General features: G+C 37.3%; 1 protein-coding gene across 1 annotated transcript; it reads left to right on the top strand.

Annotated features, from left to right (window-relative positions):
- Nucleotides 1-1735: 1735 nt before the first annotated feature.
- LOC130417431 (aggrecan core protein-like) lies at nucleotides 1736-3072 on the top strand. The gene is made up of 4 exons (XM_056742993.1): nucleotides 1736-1820; nucleotides 1955-2281; nucleotides 2457-2557; nucleotides 2962-3072. Exons 1-4 carry the CDS (start codon nucleotides 1736-1738, stop codon nucleotides 3070-3072), a joined length of 624 nt encoding a protein of 207 aa, XP_056598971.1.
- Nucleotides 3073-15207: the final 12135 nt, after the last annotated feature.

The raw sequence follows: 15207 nt of genomic DNA, 5'->3' as shown, positions 1-15207 counted from the left end.
TGTCAAGGGAAATTAACTATTTGAATATGTCCTCATGTTGCTAATAACTCTTTTTCCACAGCAATTTTGTTTCTGATGATAGTCCTTTAATATTTCTTTATTCGCATAATTGTATAGTGTCGGTCCTGCGTGCATATAGTTGCACTAAATGTTACACTCATAATAAATAAGGTTTTTAGGGAAACATGTGATGGTATAGACTTTTCAGAGAAGAAAACATGTTGTGATGAGGGCTAAACATTCTCATTTTGAGATATATAAGTTTAAGTAATGAATGTACTGTAACTGTCATAATTTTAAATAGGCGTTATGTGCTAAGTGCTATGTGGTTGGTTGGTTGGTTTGTTTGTATGTATGGGATGTATTCTGGAGGGGTTGACCTATTTATACTGTAGGGGCAGACCAAAGTGTGTTATAATAGCGAGTTACCACCAGTTTAACCAAAGGTGTACAAAACTTGAGTTGTTGGACTTTGTGTCAACCAGTGTGAACAAGATCCATTACTGAGGTAAGAATATTCAATAAATGTGGATTGCAAAAAATGACATTCTTCCTAAGCATTTTTGTCCTGTTTTTAGTGAAACTTTCTAAAACTTCTTAAATCAATTTACAATAACTTGACAGAAGAAGTGACCTAAGATATTGAGTCTTGTTTAATGAAAAATGTATGTAAGAATTAATTAAGTGTATGGTAAAAATAAACACAAAATCTTTCCATGGGGTGAGAAAAATAAACTTTTGTTTATATATATATAACTTTTTTGTTTAAATAAACTTTGTCTCACCCCGTTGAAAGATTTGTTTGCTTGTTTTTTCCATAAACTTACGTAATTCTTTGTATTATTTTTCATCAAATAAATCAAAATATCTTAGGTCACTTTTCTTGTCAAATTGTATTTTGATTTAAGAATGTTTAGATATTTGTACCTCAAAACAAGACAATAACACTTATTAGAATTAATTTTTTTGCAGTGTAGTATTTTTTTGAGTTAAAGTTTAGGACCATAATTTTCAATAAATACATTTTGACACAATAAGAGAGTGTACTTAAGTAAATACTGTTGTGTCAATTGTGTTGTGTCTGTTTATGTAAAAAAATGTTGTTTGTCAAAAAATATTAGACATATTAGAAAAAAATGAGGACATTAACATTACCTGTTCTGTTTTAAACAAAAATTGAATATCTTAATTATTTGATACTACTCACCTGGACTAGAGATGAGTGCTTGATACTTTACATTACTTTAAATAAATTAAAACGGTTTAATGTCTATTGTTTGCCATAAAATGTTCTTTACATGATACATGTCAATTTTAATGTTTCTTCCCTCTTATTAGATTAGTTCATCGTTCAGTGATACTGAAACATCAGAGAGGAGCTATGAGAGCCATGATGGACATGAGTTTGTTTGTGCTGCATCTGCTGTTAGGTCGGTGTCATCATCTAAATCTGTTTTCATAAGTATGTGCACATGCATTTATTAAAACATGTTCATTTTAACAGGGCTTCTGCGCAGCGCTTCTGGTTTTCAGCGAGACTATTACTACGTAAATACTGAAATGTTTTGGTCAGAAGCTCAGAGTTACTGTATAGAGAATTATAATGATCTGGCCACTGTAGACTCTTTAGATGATGTGAACAAGATGATGAATACAGTGAATGATGGATACAGTGGATCAGTTTGGATTGGACTGAAGAGACCAACAACGCTCAGTTGGGTTTGGTCTATGGGAAATGAAACTCTCACACTGTACCGTCCATGGTGGGGATCAAAGCCCAGTGGTGCTGGAGATTGTGTCTTTTCTGCGCATACAGCTTGGTACGATTATTCATGTGCAGTAAATTTAGACTTTGTGTGCTATGATGGTAAGTAGCCGGTGATCAAGGATGTTAATATTCAGTTTATCTCCAAAAAGTGCTGAGATATGATTATAATTTTGTATTTCTCTGTAGAAACCACTGGATACATTTTAATAACAGATAGGAAAAACTGGAGGGATGCTCAAAGTCACTGCAGACAGTATCACACTGATCTGGCCTCCATCCACAGCCTTGAGGAGCAGAACCAGATAAGGATTGTCTCTGAAGAGACACGATGGGTCTGGATCGGTCTATCAACTGAATCTTGGCAGTGGTCTGATCAATGGAGTCTCTCCTTTACAAACTGGGCAGCAGGACAACCATCTGCATCTGGTGACTGTGTTGCGATGTCAACAACTGACTCCGGAAAATGGATTCAGAACAGCTGTGATCTTCAGTGTCCATTTGTTTGCTACGAAGGTGAGTTTTCCCAGTTAGCAGGACAAAGGTCATGGTTCGGATTCCCGGGAAAACGCATTTTGATTAGAAAAAAAAATGCATATGTTAAGACCATCAAGCACACAATCTCTCTTAATGATGTCATAACATTTCTTGTTGTATTACTGTACCATTGTTCTACTTTATGTTGTTCTAGAGGCCAAGTTTGTTAAAAAACAAACTGTCAGATTCTATTTCACCCATGATGGAGAACACAGTCTGACTGATTCTTCTCTACAGACCACCATCTTGAATAAGGTAGTCACTGTCCTCTTTCAGTTTCATATTAACATGTGTTGAATTGCTCATGCAAATTCGCCATACAGACAGCCGTTTGCTGCCATTTACGAACAATAAAACATGGCATTGACCTACAAAACATAAGGCCCCATACATATATTGGTACAAGAATTTTTTTTTTTGAATGTGCATATTGTGCAATGAACAACTCATATTGCAACACATTAGAAACTGAAATATCGTATCCACACACAAGTCCATGCTGTAGCATTGTGAGAGTTTGGCATGGACACGTACCACTTGTTCAGAAAAAGCATAAATCATGTTATAATGATATGTTTGGTTTTAAAACTATTGACAATATATAGCATATAAAAAGCCATGATTGAAGTTATGTTCATTCTTTCTTGTTGGTCTTTAAGATAAGTGAAAAGCTGAAGTCGATTGGGATTGGAGACTATAAGAGCATAAGCTGGAAAAAGGATGAAGGTGGAGAGGTGTTTCATCTGAGCAAACGCCGTGAATTTAAATAGTATGTGATAAATACTTTAAATGAACTTTAAAACATGCCTTGAGACACATCTTTTATGCTCTTTTTATCATTTCACAATGATGAATCATCAAAATGCTTTTCTAAATAATTTTCTAGTACGCTTAAGGTCTTTATGAATGCAATGCAGAATTATGATGTGGTGTGTAGAGGAGAATAATATCGGGCCTGTAATATATTATGAAGGAGGTTTAAATATGCTCCTTGAAGAATACTATGGGTTCCAATCAGGCATACAAAACTGATAAAAAATGTAGTGCATAGTAAGCAGACATTGTAATGCTCCTACGGTTATTTCAGGGAGGGGACTGGGTGAGATTAATGCTTGTATATGTACAGTACTAACAGTTCTACTAACTGAGTTGTGAATTGATGTTTAAAAGTTTAATGTCTCTTATGAACTTTTTCCACGTTTAAAATCATAGTAAACCTATCACAACCACAAGTGAGCTGGACATAGGTTTTGGAGGTAGACAATATCATTAAGCTCAATGTAAAAACCTTAATCATAGAAATGTCCTCTTAATGATTGGACTAAAATGTTTGCTTGTGTGGGTGTGCTTTAGAAAACAAAATATTTGACGGGGAATATCTTTATAGCTTGCAATTACAAGTATGTACAATTCAATTATGTTCAATGATTATGTTCTTGTTGTTAAAAGAACACGGTTGTGTGGCGTAACGACAGTGATGCTCTGATAAAATAACCAATTTTAATAGGCTACACAAAGCAAGTTCACTAATGCTGTATGATATGTGATGTCTTTTTCTTATGGAAATCAGCTATTTGAATATAAAATTTTGCAACCGTCTGAACTGAGTTTGTGTCTTTGATCATTGTTATACTTGATCACCTGTGACTGAGTCCTAGCTCTCAGGTTTGAATGGGGAGCACATGTGTTTAATTTAGTTTTATCGCACTCGTTTTCTCATAATAGTCAGTGGAAGTTCAACATGGCACCATATGGCAAAGAACTTTATGAGGATCTGAAAAAAGAATTGTTGCTCTACATAAAGAAGGCCTAGGCTAGGAGTCTCCAACTAAAATTGATTTAGGTCCAGTAAACGAAACCTCCTTACCAGCCGATGTCTGGACAATTAAATGCCTAACAACATGAATTGGTGTTTTTTGTCAGAACAAAAAAAAAATCTGTTTCCTTTTCTCGGACTGCTTCGGGTAAGTGTCTTCAAAGTGGCTATGTATAGTTTCATAATGCCGTTAAAGGTTTCCACTTTTGACAACTGCAACCGACAAAAAGCAAATGAGACAAACGGGCCTTGCACATGTCGATGCAGGTGGAATAAATACAAATCTCTCGACCCAATAATCCCGGATAAACATGGTTTTCAGTATCAACTTTTCAAACTTCTGAAAAGGACATTGTTTTTTCAATCACTGACAGTTACATCTGTCTGCCCGCTGTGCAGCGATTCTGTCTTGGCTCTCTTCAATGCATGCAAGCAACAGTATACACACGTTAACTGTCCGTGGTGCCGTAGGACCCAAACTGCTACTGAGCGGACCTGGATGTGCCTGCCATTAATTTGATTGCATTATAAAATAGTGTTAGGCGTTGATTTATTTATTATGTCAAAAGGCTTTGATGGATGCATCTCGCTGTCCGCATTCGGATGGAATCCGCTAGTTGGTGACCCCTGGCCTAGGCTATAAGAAGATTGTCAAGACCTTGAAACTGAGCAGCAGCATGGTGGCCAAGACCATAGAGAGGTTTAACAGGACACTCAGGTTCCACTCAGAACAGGCTTCGCCATGGTCGACAAAAGAAGTTGACCAAAACGTCATTTTCAAAGATTGACTCGAGGAAATAGATGGATGAGTGCTGCCAGCATTGCTGCAGAGGTTGAAGGGGTGGGAGGTCAGCCTGTCAGTGCTCAGACCATATGCTGCACACTGCTTCAAATTGGTCTGCATGGCTGTCGTCTCAGAAGGAAGCCTCTTCTAAAGATGATGCACAAGAAAGCCCGCAAGCAGTTTGCTGAAGAGAAGCAGACTAAGGACATGGATTACTGGAATCATGTCCTGTGGTCTGATGAGACCAAGAACTTATTTCGTTCAGATGGTGTCAAGTGTGTGTGGGGGCAACCAGGTGAGGAGTTCAAAGAAAAGTGTGTCTTGCCTACAGTCGAGCATGGTGGTGGGAGTGTCATGGTCTGGGGCTGCAGGAGTGCTGCCGGCACTGGGGAGCAACAATTCATGAGGGGAACCATGAATGTCAACATGTCCCTTCAGTGACTTGGCCGAAGGGCAGTATTTCAACATGATAACAACCCCAAACACACCTCCAAGACCACTGCCTTACTAAAGAAGCTGAGGGTAAAAGTGAAGACCTAAAACCTATTGAGCATCTGAGGGGCATCCTCAAACGGAAGGTGGAGAGGCGCAATGTCTCTAGCCAGCACCAGCTCTATGGTGTCGTCATGTAGGAGTGGACGAGGACTCCAGTGGCAACCAGTGAACTCCATGCCCAAGAGGGTTAAGGCAGTGCTGGAGAATAACGTTGGCCACACGAAATATTGACCCTTTCAGCCCAATTTGGACATTTTCACTTAGGGGTGTACACACTTTTGTTTCCAGGAGTTTAGACATTCATGGCTGTGTGTTAATATGTCTCACAGTACTGCTCATTGACTCTTGGCAGTAGTCTGATCAATAGAACCTCTTCTTTAGAAACTGGGCAGCAGGACAACATTTCCAGAGTTTGACTTTGTGAAATTGATTCAATACGGCTGTGACAAACGGCGTTCTTTATCCAGGAAAATTTTTAAGTCTGTTTGGTTATAGTTTTTTTATTTCCCTTATTTCAACTTTTCTATTTATGCCTATTGCGTAATTTCCTGTTTTACACTTCTGTCACTACTTATTATATTAATATGTATTTGAAAAGCTGTGAAATATTTAAATCGTGCAATATAATTAAATTTGAATTAAAGAGATGATCAAATCTAATATGTGCTTTCTAATATTTTCCAAGTAAGGTGAACACTAATATGTTAAAATGTAATTTATGATTTTGAGTTACCTGTAGATGTACAGTTAGAGGTATATAACAAGTATTTCAAGTGAAAATATTATCTACTAATGGTGTTGGTTTGCTGCAATTTGTTTTGTGTTGGATTTGATTTAAATTTGGTTCTGTCTGATGCCTTGCCTTTTTATGCGTCAGGCAGAATTGTCTTGTCTTGGTTTCATTTATTATTCTTTTTATGTTAATAAACATATTTTCGTTACAACTATATCAACCCGAGTATTTCCTCTATTCATTTTTCATGGTCATGATACTGCAGTGGTCGAAAAAGTGTTTTAGCATAAGGGATTCAACATCTGGTTCCCTCAACAAGGGAAACAAAAGAAAAGAAAAGCACCAGGCCCAGATGGTCTCTCCCCACCCTGTCTTAAAAGCTGTGCTATACAATTGGCCTTCACCTTCTCACAGATCTTTTACAGATCACAGTTCCTTCCTGTTTCAATCGCTCCACCATAATCCCCATCCCAAAGAAGCCCAAAATCAACGGATTGAATGACTACAGACCCCTCACTCTCACATCTGTGGTCATGAAGTCATTCGAGAGACTGCTCCTGAGGCTGAATGTAACATGGTTTTCCTTGTGTTATAATTTTTTTCCCAGCCGATAAGCAAGTGATATTGCAAGCGAGGTGCCGAAACAAATCGTATGAAGTTTATCTAGCTAACGCTCAACACTTTAAAAGCTAACGTTACGTTAACTTTCAGAGGTGGAGGTCTTGAGTTACGTGACTTCACTCTAAATAAAGAAAATTAATTTACATGACATTGACTTCGAGTCTAGAGAACGAATATTCTAAAGTCTCGAACCGCATGACTTGATAATGACTTGTGTTTTTGGGGTTTAAACATTTTACCTGTTTTTAGTTTATAATTTTCCAGCTGGGCTGGTTGTGATAAAAGGTAAAGTTTTTGTCATCCGCCAATTAAACCATAGCATTTAAACAAATAGTAATTTCCTCATTTTTACCTCTGTTATCTCAGGCAGTGTAACAGGATGAAAAGGCAGGGAGATATTCAGTATTTTTTTGCAAAGAAACAGCCATGCCAGCCAGTGAGGGAGAGTCCGTCTGATGGTTTAACGTTACACACAGTGAGTTCAGAGCCTGCCTGCTCAACAGGAGACCTCTTGTTCAGGAAGATTCGAGCATAAATCAGAACAGCCCTGTACACCCAGGTTAGTAGACAAGCTAGAAAGTGGACAGTGACATGACTTTGGTAGGCTGTATTCAGGGCTGCACATTTGCTTATATAACAGAAGTCCCTATATTGATATATTGGTACTTTAGTATATTGGTAATTTCAGTATCATACAGAAAAAAATGCACCCCTCATTGTTATTGTATGATTGCATACAGTTATGTAGTTAAAATCCTTGTATTTTACTAATATGCCTTTGTGTTATAGCTGTCTCTAGGGATGAAACAGATGAGAGTGAAAGTGATGTGAAAGAGATGGATACTTGTCACCCACCTTCAGAAGTGGAATCTGAGCTTCCACTTACTTCTGATACTGCTCTTACTGGACCTGATGGTATGTCTTTTTTATTTTACATGTAAAATAGCCAATACATAATTGCGTTAAGGAACTGTTGCCTTTGAAACAGAAAGTATGGGGGTAGAATTGTTGCATATTACCAAATAAATAGATTAAGATTCACAAACAAATGTAAAGAGATTCACAAAAGTATATAAAATTCACAAATAAATAGATTAAGATCCACAAATAAATGTAAAGAGTTTCACAAAAAGCACTCCACCCTAAAAGCAGCACTTTCTTGTATGAAGAACCACTTTTTTAATTTGCTAAAATTTTTGAGTCAAATATTGAAGATTTGAAGCATGAGCTTTATCAGACCAAAAGGGTTTCGGAAAGGAAAGAAAAAAAACAAGTTACTTCTCTCATTGAATTTGTAGTATTTCTGGAACCCTTTAAGGATGTGTTTCATGAGCTTTTCAGGCTGTGTAGCCATTGTAACACCCGTAAGTAGTGCTGCATGTGAACGTAGCTTTTCAGCACTGAAGTTGATCAAAATCCATCTCAGAACAACAATGGGGGATGAGAGACTGAGCCATCTAGGGGTTTTGAGCATTGAATCAAGACGAGCAAAATCGTTAAATATGGATGAGTTTTTAAACCGTTTTAGCAGCAACCATAAAAATCGCAGAATTGTACATTTTTGAAATGAACCAGATACATAAACCTATTATAAACCACATTATAATTAGAAAATGAACTACATCCACTGTATTTAGTCTGTAGGACAGTGGTTTTGTTGTTGTTTTTGTTTATTTGTTTGGTCAGTATTTACAGTTGTGAGGCCAAAATAGAGTTGTATGTAATTTCTATATCTTGATGTTTACATTTCTTGTTGTACAAGATATTGTGTTGATATGATATAGCTGTGTGGCACAATCTGGCGAATCGTGTGTCAAGCAAAGTGAATAAAATGAGTCTCAAATTTTGTGTGTAGTGTATACTGTGTTTTCACAGAGGTGACAAAACGTCTTTGATGACATCCAGAAACATTCTCAAATAAAAAAAATCATAAATAAATAAAAATGCATGATTAAATAGCTAAATAAATAAGTAATACTAAAATAACAATGGATTAATTAAGCCATTCTAAACTGTTTCTATGATCCACATATTTTACGTTAAACTAAAGCTACCTTTTTGAAAAAGTAGCTATCTAACAAAGTATTGATATATGATATTTTACAATCAATATGCTCAAGACTAATTAGCCTTCCTCGACATAAGTAGATTTGGTCTATTCATCGAGGTGTATTTACTGCAACTGCTGATATGCAAATTGAATAGGATGTCGGAATTTGTTTTTTTTTACAGTTATATGAATTCATTAATTGTGTATTTATTTATTATATGAATGATTAATATAGGCTAATTATGCATTTATATAAATAAGGCTGTTATATTATTATTTGTGAGTTGTACACTAATACATTGGATTATTTTATTTATTACAGTTTTTCTTTCACTTTTGTAAAGTGAAAAGTCAATATAAATTGTATTTTATTGTTTTGATTTAGAGCAGTGAATAGCTGCTATTCAAAGATAATAGGGTATCACTGTTTATTGCTGATTTTAAAGCTTACTGAACTTGAAATGATTTGGATATCTACAGTTCTACATAAATACACAACATAAGAATGGCCCCTCTATATTAATTGTGGCCCCTCATGTGCCCCCCAGTTGAAAAAATCCTAGAATCGCCCCTGGCTCTCAGTATCCCCCATATCACCCCCTCTGCTCACTTTGGTGGATGACAGGGTCTTAACCACTGTTGTCACAGCCCGGTAAGCAAGCGAGGTGTTGGCTGGTTCTCGAAAGAAGACAGCCACCCGTGACCGCAACGTCTGGATTGCCATCCACCTGCAGTGCGGGCAAGACGTGTCCTCGAATGGTGCCTCAGTGTGCTGGACACCCAAACACTTGAGGCAGACATCGTTTCCATCCCCCTCATCAATGAGAGTATCACACCCATGACATGCTACACTGGAGGAAATTTAACTCTTTTAGAAAAGCTAGAACGCCTCTCGAACCGCCGAGACGCTGCAGGAAGGGACAGTCCGCTCCACCACGCCGTAAGAATCTGGATGTCTAGTAGAGAGTAATCTCGAAGATTGTTCTGTCATCAGTGAAGACTCCGAAGAACAAAAGGTGAATGAATGCAGCACGCTGTCTCCCTTTTATACCCGGATATCCGGGGGCGGAGTCCGGCATGCAAAATTCATTCGTCAATTTCATTGCCCTTTTTTTAAACTATTTAGAAGTTGATAGGTTCTCAAGGGCGGACCCCATCCGTCAGTTCGACACAAGGTCGAGAGACCGACATAAAGAGAACTATACTCATTCAAAATATTTAAATATAATTTGAAACATAGCACGAGCCCCCAACTTCCGTTACGACGGGTCTAGGGTCAATTGCAACATAAGGATGTCCACCACTCAGATATTTGACTTTTGAATGAAAGATTTAATGTACACAGAAAGGAATGAGTAAAGAAGGGTTTCTGTTCAGGAGTGGTCAATGCCAAAATAACAAACAGAAAAAAGAATTGAATAAATGCCCAACTAATAAAATAAAACAAAGACAATTCATCTAACCTATCTCCCTAAGATCAAAAAAAAGGGAGAACAATGGTACATCAAAATAAAGACGGCAACACACTCCAATCTTCCCTTAAGGTAAAAACAATAAGAAGTTAACAAAACTAGAAAAAGATTCATTAACAGAACATCGAAGGTTCAGAATATAAACCTATCTTGTTAAAATAAAGCAATGTCAAAACTATAAAATCAACTTGAACAAAACCACATCAAATCTGGGGAACAACAACAGAGCAAAAATGCTGAAAATGGACCATAAAGAGTGCTTAATGCAGAACTTAAATACAAAACACGAACCGGAGTAGTCCAATCAGGAACTCCGATTCAATTAGTCACACCGCCACTCAGAGTCAGACAAACTCAAACAAGAGAAAGAGAGAGAAAGAGAGCAACAAGAGGCAAAACAACTGAATACATAACACTGAGGCCTTATTTTTGTTCTGCATCTTTCAATAGAAAGTGTTGGTAACATTGTGATAAAGCAATTGAGAACATGGAGAGATGGCTTACTGCAGACAGCATTACATTGATCTGGCCGTCATCCGCAGCCCTGAGGAGCAGAAACAGTTGCATGCAATTGTTGTGGATGGGCTGCATCGGTCTGTTCTCGAACCCTTGGCTGTTGTATGTAGCCTGGTAATACCAAACTCTACTACTTCACTTTGCTTCGTAGACAGAGTCTGGAAGGGTATAATTGACTAGCGTTCTCTTTCTCGTGGGCGGGCGCTTGTATGAAGTTTAAAATCATTGGGGTACCCGTAAACCAATCACATAACGTTTGGTTATGACGTATTTTCTGCACTGTCTCAGCTGCCTCGAACTTCCGCTGTAAACACAGGTAGGCGAAAACAACATCATCAAACGAAAAACCGGGTTGAAAATGGCTGTGACTGATTTTTGCTGATTACGTGAATTGAATCTACTCATTTGACAGTGGGGAAAAACAAGAACATATTTGCAGCCAACTGTCAAAGTTAGGATTTGTTCTGTTAAGCACAGCTCTTCGTTCATTTCGAGTATGCCGGAAATGCTGCAACTTAAAGGTGCAGTTTGTAGAAATCGCCGCTAGAGGACGCACAATCAACACAACAACAATCGCGTAGCTTGATAGAAGCAGCGTAGACGCGTGGAATGATGGGATATGTTGTCTTCAACTCCACCGCTAATGGTACAGCTGATACATCAATTAGACGGGAACGAGAAATCATGTTAGCGGAAGAGGTAAAGTAATAAAGTTTATAAAGTTATGTTTCATTTGATGAAATCATTTTATTTCATTATAATGAATAAATCCAGAGTAATGTAAGGTTTAAAACTAAATTGTTAGTCATAGATGTTACAGTTATTGTACAATTCGATGGTGTGATAACACTACAAAGTTTTAAGTGTTTAAATCAATCATAGTAAAAGTTGTTTTTAACGTACCCACATCATTTCTAATAATGCTAGACGGACCGACAGTACACACTACTTCCACATCTGTCTACGAAAGTGAAACGCGGTTGCTACAGCCCAGGTCTACTGTTTAGAATGGGGATTTTCTCAGGATTTATAAGCAGTTATATTTTATAATATATTAAAATATATTTAACATTGGCCAAGTGCCCTTTTTGGATATTTTACTGCAAAATTCTTACAAACTGTACCTTTAATTGAAAGATTACAGCATGACATGCCAATATTCAAGGACTGGTAAAGAAAGGAGACACTGACCTGTCAAAAGGGTGTCAGTTCGATCTGTATTAAATTTGAAAATTTTATTTAAACTTTTCTCAAAACCTGTCAGGAGTAGGCCTACAACATCACCTCCATTCAAAATGTGAACCAAACACTTGTTCGGGCTTCAGTAGGCAGATGCCGGGAATATTCTCCACAACAGAGCGAATAGCATCCCCTGTCTCCATGTGCGCTGTAGTTTTAGAGTTCTCTAACTACAATCTTAAATTGTTCGCTAGTTGGACGGCTGGTATGGAACTGGAGATAAACAGGGAGATGGTTTGCTATCGAACAGAGTACAGAAGCGAAATGAACTTGAGCGGAAGAACGAACAAAGTTTGACATAGTCAGGCTATGTTGTCTGACCAGTGGAGCCTCTTCTTTAGATGCTGGGCTGATGGATATCCCAAAATGAGTTATGACTGTGCTGCCATGTCAACAACGGACTCTGGGAAATGAGTTCAATATACCTGTGACCAACAGAACCCTTTTATCTGTTATTTATGTAACGGAGGCAAGCTAGTCTAGATGTGTATCGCTAGAGCGCCCGACTCCCATGCCGGACCGACCCGGTTCGAAGCCCGCCTGGTGCAGGTGTGGTTCGTTCCGGTAACATTGGTGCCGTCACCTGGATTGGGAGTGAGGTTTGAGGGGTGAATGTAACGGGTAATTTTTATATTTTATATATACATTGCTCTTCAAAAAGTATACAAAAAGCAGATTATCAGATTGAACTGTAATGGACTGTGATGGAAACTGTGATTTGAATGATCATTCACTACAGACTGCTGCTCTGAATCAGGTTTGTTGTTGTCTTTAGTTTTATTATAAGTATAATGCAGTTTGTCAAGTCCGTTTTTGGGTACTTATTTTTTGGAGAAAACAGTCAATATAACAACAGTAACATTGATTATTTTAGGAGCCGAAAAATTGGTCATGGTCACTCTTGCTGGTCTTCCAGGTACACAAGAAGCTACACAGTGTTGGACCGGGAAATTACATCATCCTAAACTGGAGAAAAAGTAGAGGTCAGAAGGCATTTTATCTGAAGAGCAACTGTACAGCATATACAAAATTATAATATTTCCAAATAATACGCAATCATTTATCAATTTATCCAATTATAGTCATGAAATGTCATAACTGTATATTGTCGTAGACATCTAGAAATGTTCCTTGTGCACAAGCTACCTGTGTTTTGTGTGAACAATGTGATTTGACCGATGGCCATGGTTAAACCATTCAACCAGGTTCCAAAAAACAGATACACCTGTCATAATCCTGCCACTAGACCAAGAAAGACATGACATGACCTTGACTCTGGAGGGGACCCCGGCGACCTCGACACTTTGTCCGGCGACCGCAGACAGTTTGATGGTGACACAAAGACTTTTATTAACAATAAAACAAAACCCACGATCGGGCAAAACAACAATAACAGGGAAACAAGAACTCAGACTTGACAGAACATAGACTAACTGAAACTGTACTAAACTAAAACAGACTTGAATTGACTAGTCAAAATCTGTGTTAGTGTTTGCAGTGTTGGCTTGCTCACCGGGAGACTGCAATTATTCATTTATTTAATTATTTATTTATTAGATATTATTTACTAGAATGATCTTGCGTGTTCTATAAACATCATGCACTGTGCTGTGTTTTACCATTCTTTGTTTTTCTGTTTTTCTTATTTGCTCCTGTGAAGCTGCTTTGGAACAATCCACATTGTGAAAAGCTAGTGATGTGACATCGTCCTACAAAAGTAGGACATAATAAAGAAATAGCCTCGCACTGTTGAACACATCCTGTTACTTAATAGAAATCTTTAGACTTTTCTATTACACAAAAATAAAAAGTCCCCAGTTCACAGTCACGTTACAGTTATACAATAATTGTATTTTATTTTGTCACGTATGTCTACATGTGCCTCGCTTATGAACTAACAGGATGGAAACAAATGCTTCGGTGAATAACTGCATATGCTGATCGAAGCACATTTATACAAATGTTTTGTTCCATTTATTGATATTTTTAAATTTAGTCCTATCAGTTATTCAAACAGTATGTAAAGCCTAGGCCTAAGTGCTACCTTAACACTAACTCATCTTTTTTTTGTATTATATGGATGTGAAGTAACTAAAAATACAAATTGACACAGAAAGCTTTTTAACCATTATACCACAAGATGGCACTTGTGTGCACCGTTTTGAAAAGCTTTGAGTGCAAAGCATTATATGACACACTTGAGGGGAAAGCCTCTATGCTTCGAAAAGCTTAATTTCACCATCACTATGAAAAGCGCTATATAAATAAACTTGAATAGAATTGGACTAGACTTGATTAGACTTGACATGACAATCCACAGAGCAAGAAATGACAAACCGTCATACAAGCAAACAAAACATGTAAGCAAAACGTGTGAGAACATGACTGCAAACACAAGGGCATTAAAGAGGGAGGATAACAAGGGTAAATTAACACAAGGCAGGTGTGGGGAATGAGAGACTAATGAAAAGCTAAATGAGGAAACGAGAGGGGTGAAGCCAAAGACGAGAAGCATGTTACTTCAGAACCAACAATAACATGCTTCTCTCCACCAAAACATGAGGCTCTGTCATGATCCTGCCACTAGCCCAAGAAAGACATGACATGATGAGACAGAATCATGAGAGGTATGTGTATAGGTAAAATGATGATTATTGTTTTATTATGTTAACAACTAACAATATTTTTTACCAGTTGTCAAACAACAATATTATTTCTATTTGCATTTATTTGCAGAAAATGAAAACTGGGCAAGCAGGCCAAAATAAAATAAAAGACGCTCTGTATTTTTTCAGGCCTCAATTACTGCATAGAAAACAAGCTCATATCTAAGGAATAATTTACGCTGGCCATTCAAAATTTAATGCATGTGGTAATGTGCATTAACTTTCGAATAATTGAATAGACTGGAGTCAATTATTCTGTTATACCATGGTTTCAACACCACAGGACATTTTTCAAATGTTTAATTTCAACTTTTGTCATGTACTCGTCTTTAAACTGCTCTTGATGATACTTTCTTGCGCATGTCATTTCAAGCATACGTTAGCTTCATTTACCTTTTTTTGGTGATAACAATGCTTCAGGTTTACGTTGTAACCTGTCCGTATTAATCCGTTATAATTGCGGACAAACGGTATCAGAGTGAAACGCTTAAAAGAAAACTTAAAAATGAGAAA

The sequence above is a fragment of the Triplophysa dalaica genome, chromosome 3, assembly GCF_015846415.1.
Source record: "Triplophysa dalaica isolate WHDGS20190420 chromosome 3, ASM1584641v1, whole genome shotgun sequence".
Classification (NCBI taxonomy): domain Eukaryota; kingdom Metazoa; phylum Chordata; class Actinopteri; order Cypriniformes; family Nemacheilidae; genus Triplophysa; species Triplophysa dalaica.
Note: the sequence above shows the minus strand (reverse complement) of the source record. Positions and strands in the feature narration are given on the sequence as shown.

What these genes read in the sequence shown, in the direction of transcription:
- LOC130417431 (XM_056742993.1), top strand. Translation starts at nt 1,736, where the DNA reads ATGAAACTCTCACACTGTACCGTCCATGGTGGGGATCAAAGCCCAGTG. An exon ending in TTTTCTGCGCATACAGCTTG is followed by an intron (nt 1,821 to 1,954) that starts GTACGATTATTC and finishes ATTTCTCTGTAG; the next exon opens with AAACCACTGGATACATTTTA. An exon ending in AGACCACCATCTTGAATAAG is followed by an intron (nt 2,558 to 2,961) that starts GTAGTCACTGTC and finishes TTGGTCTTTAAG; the next exon opens with ATAAGTGAAAAGCTGAAGTC.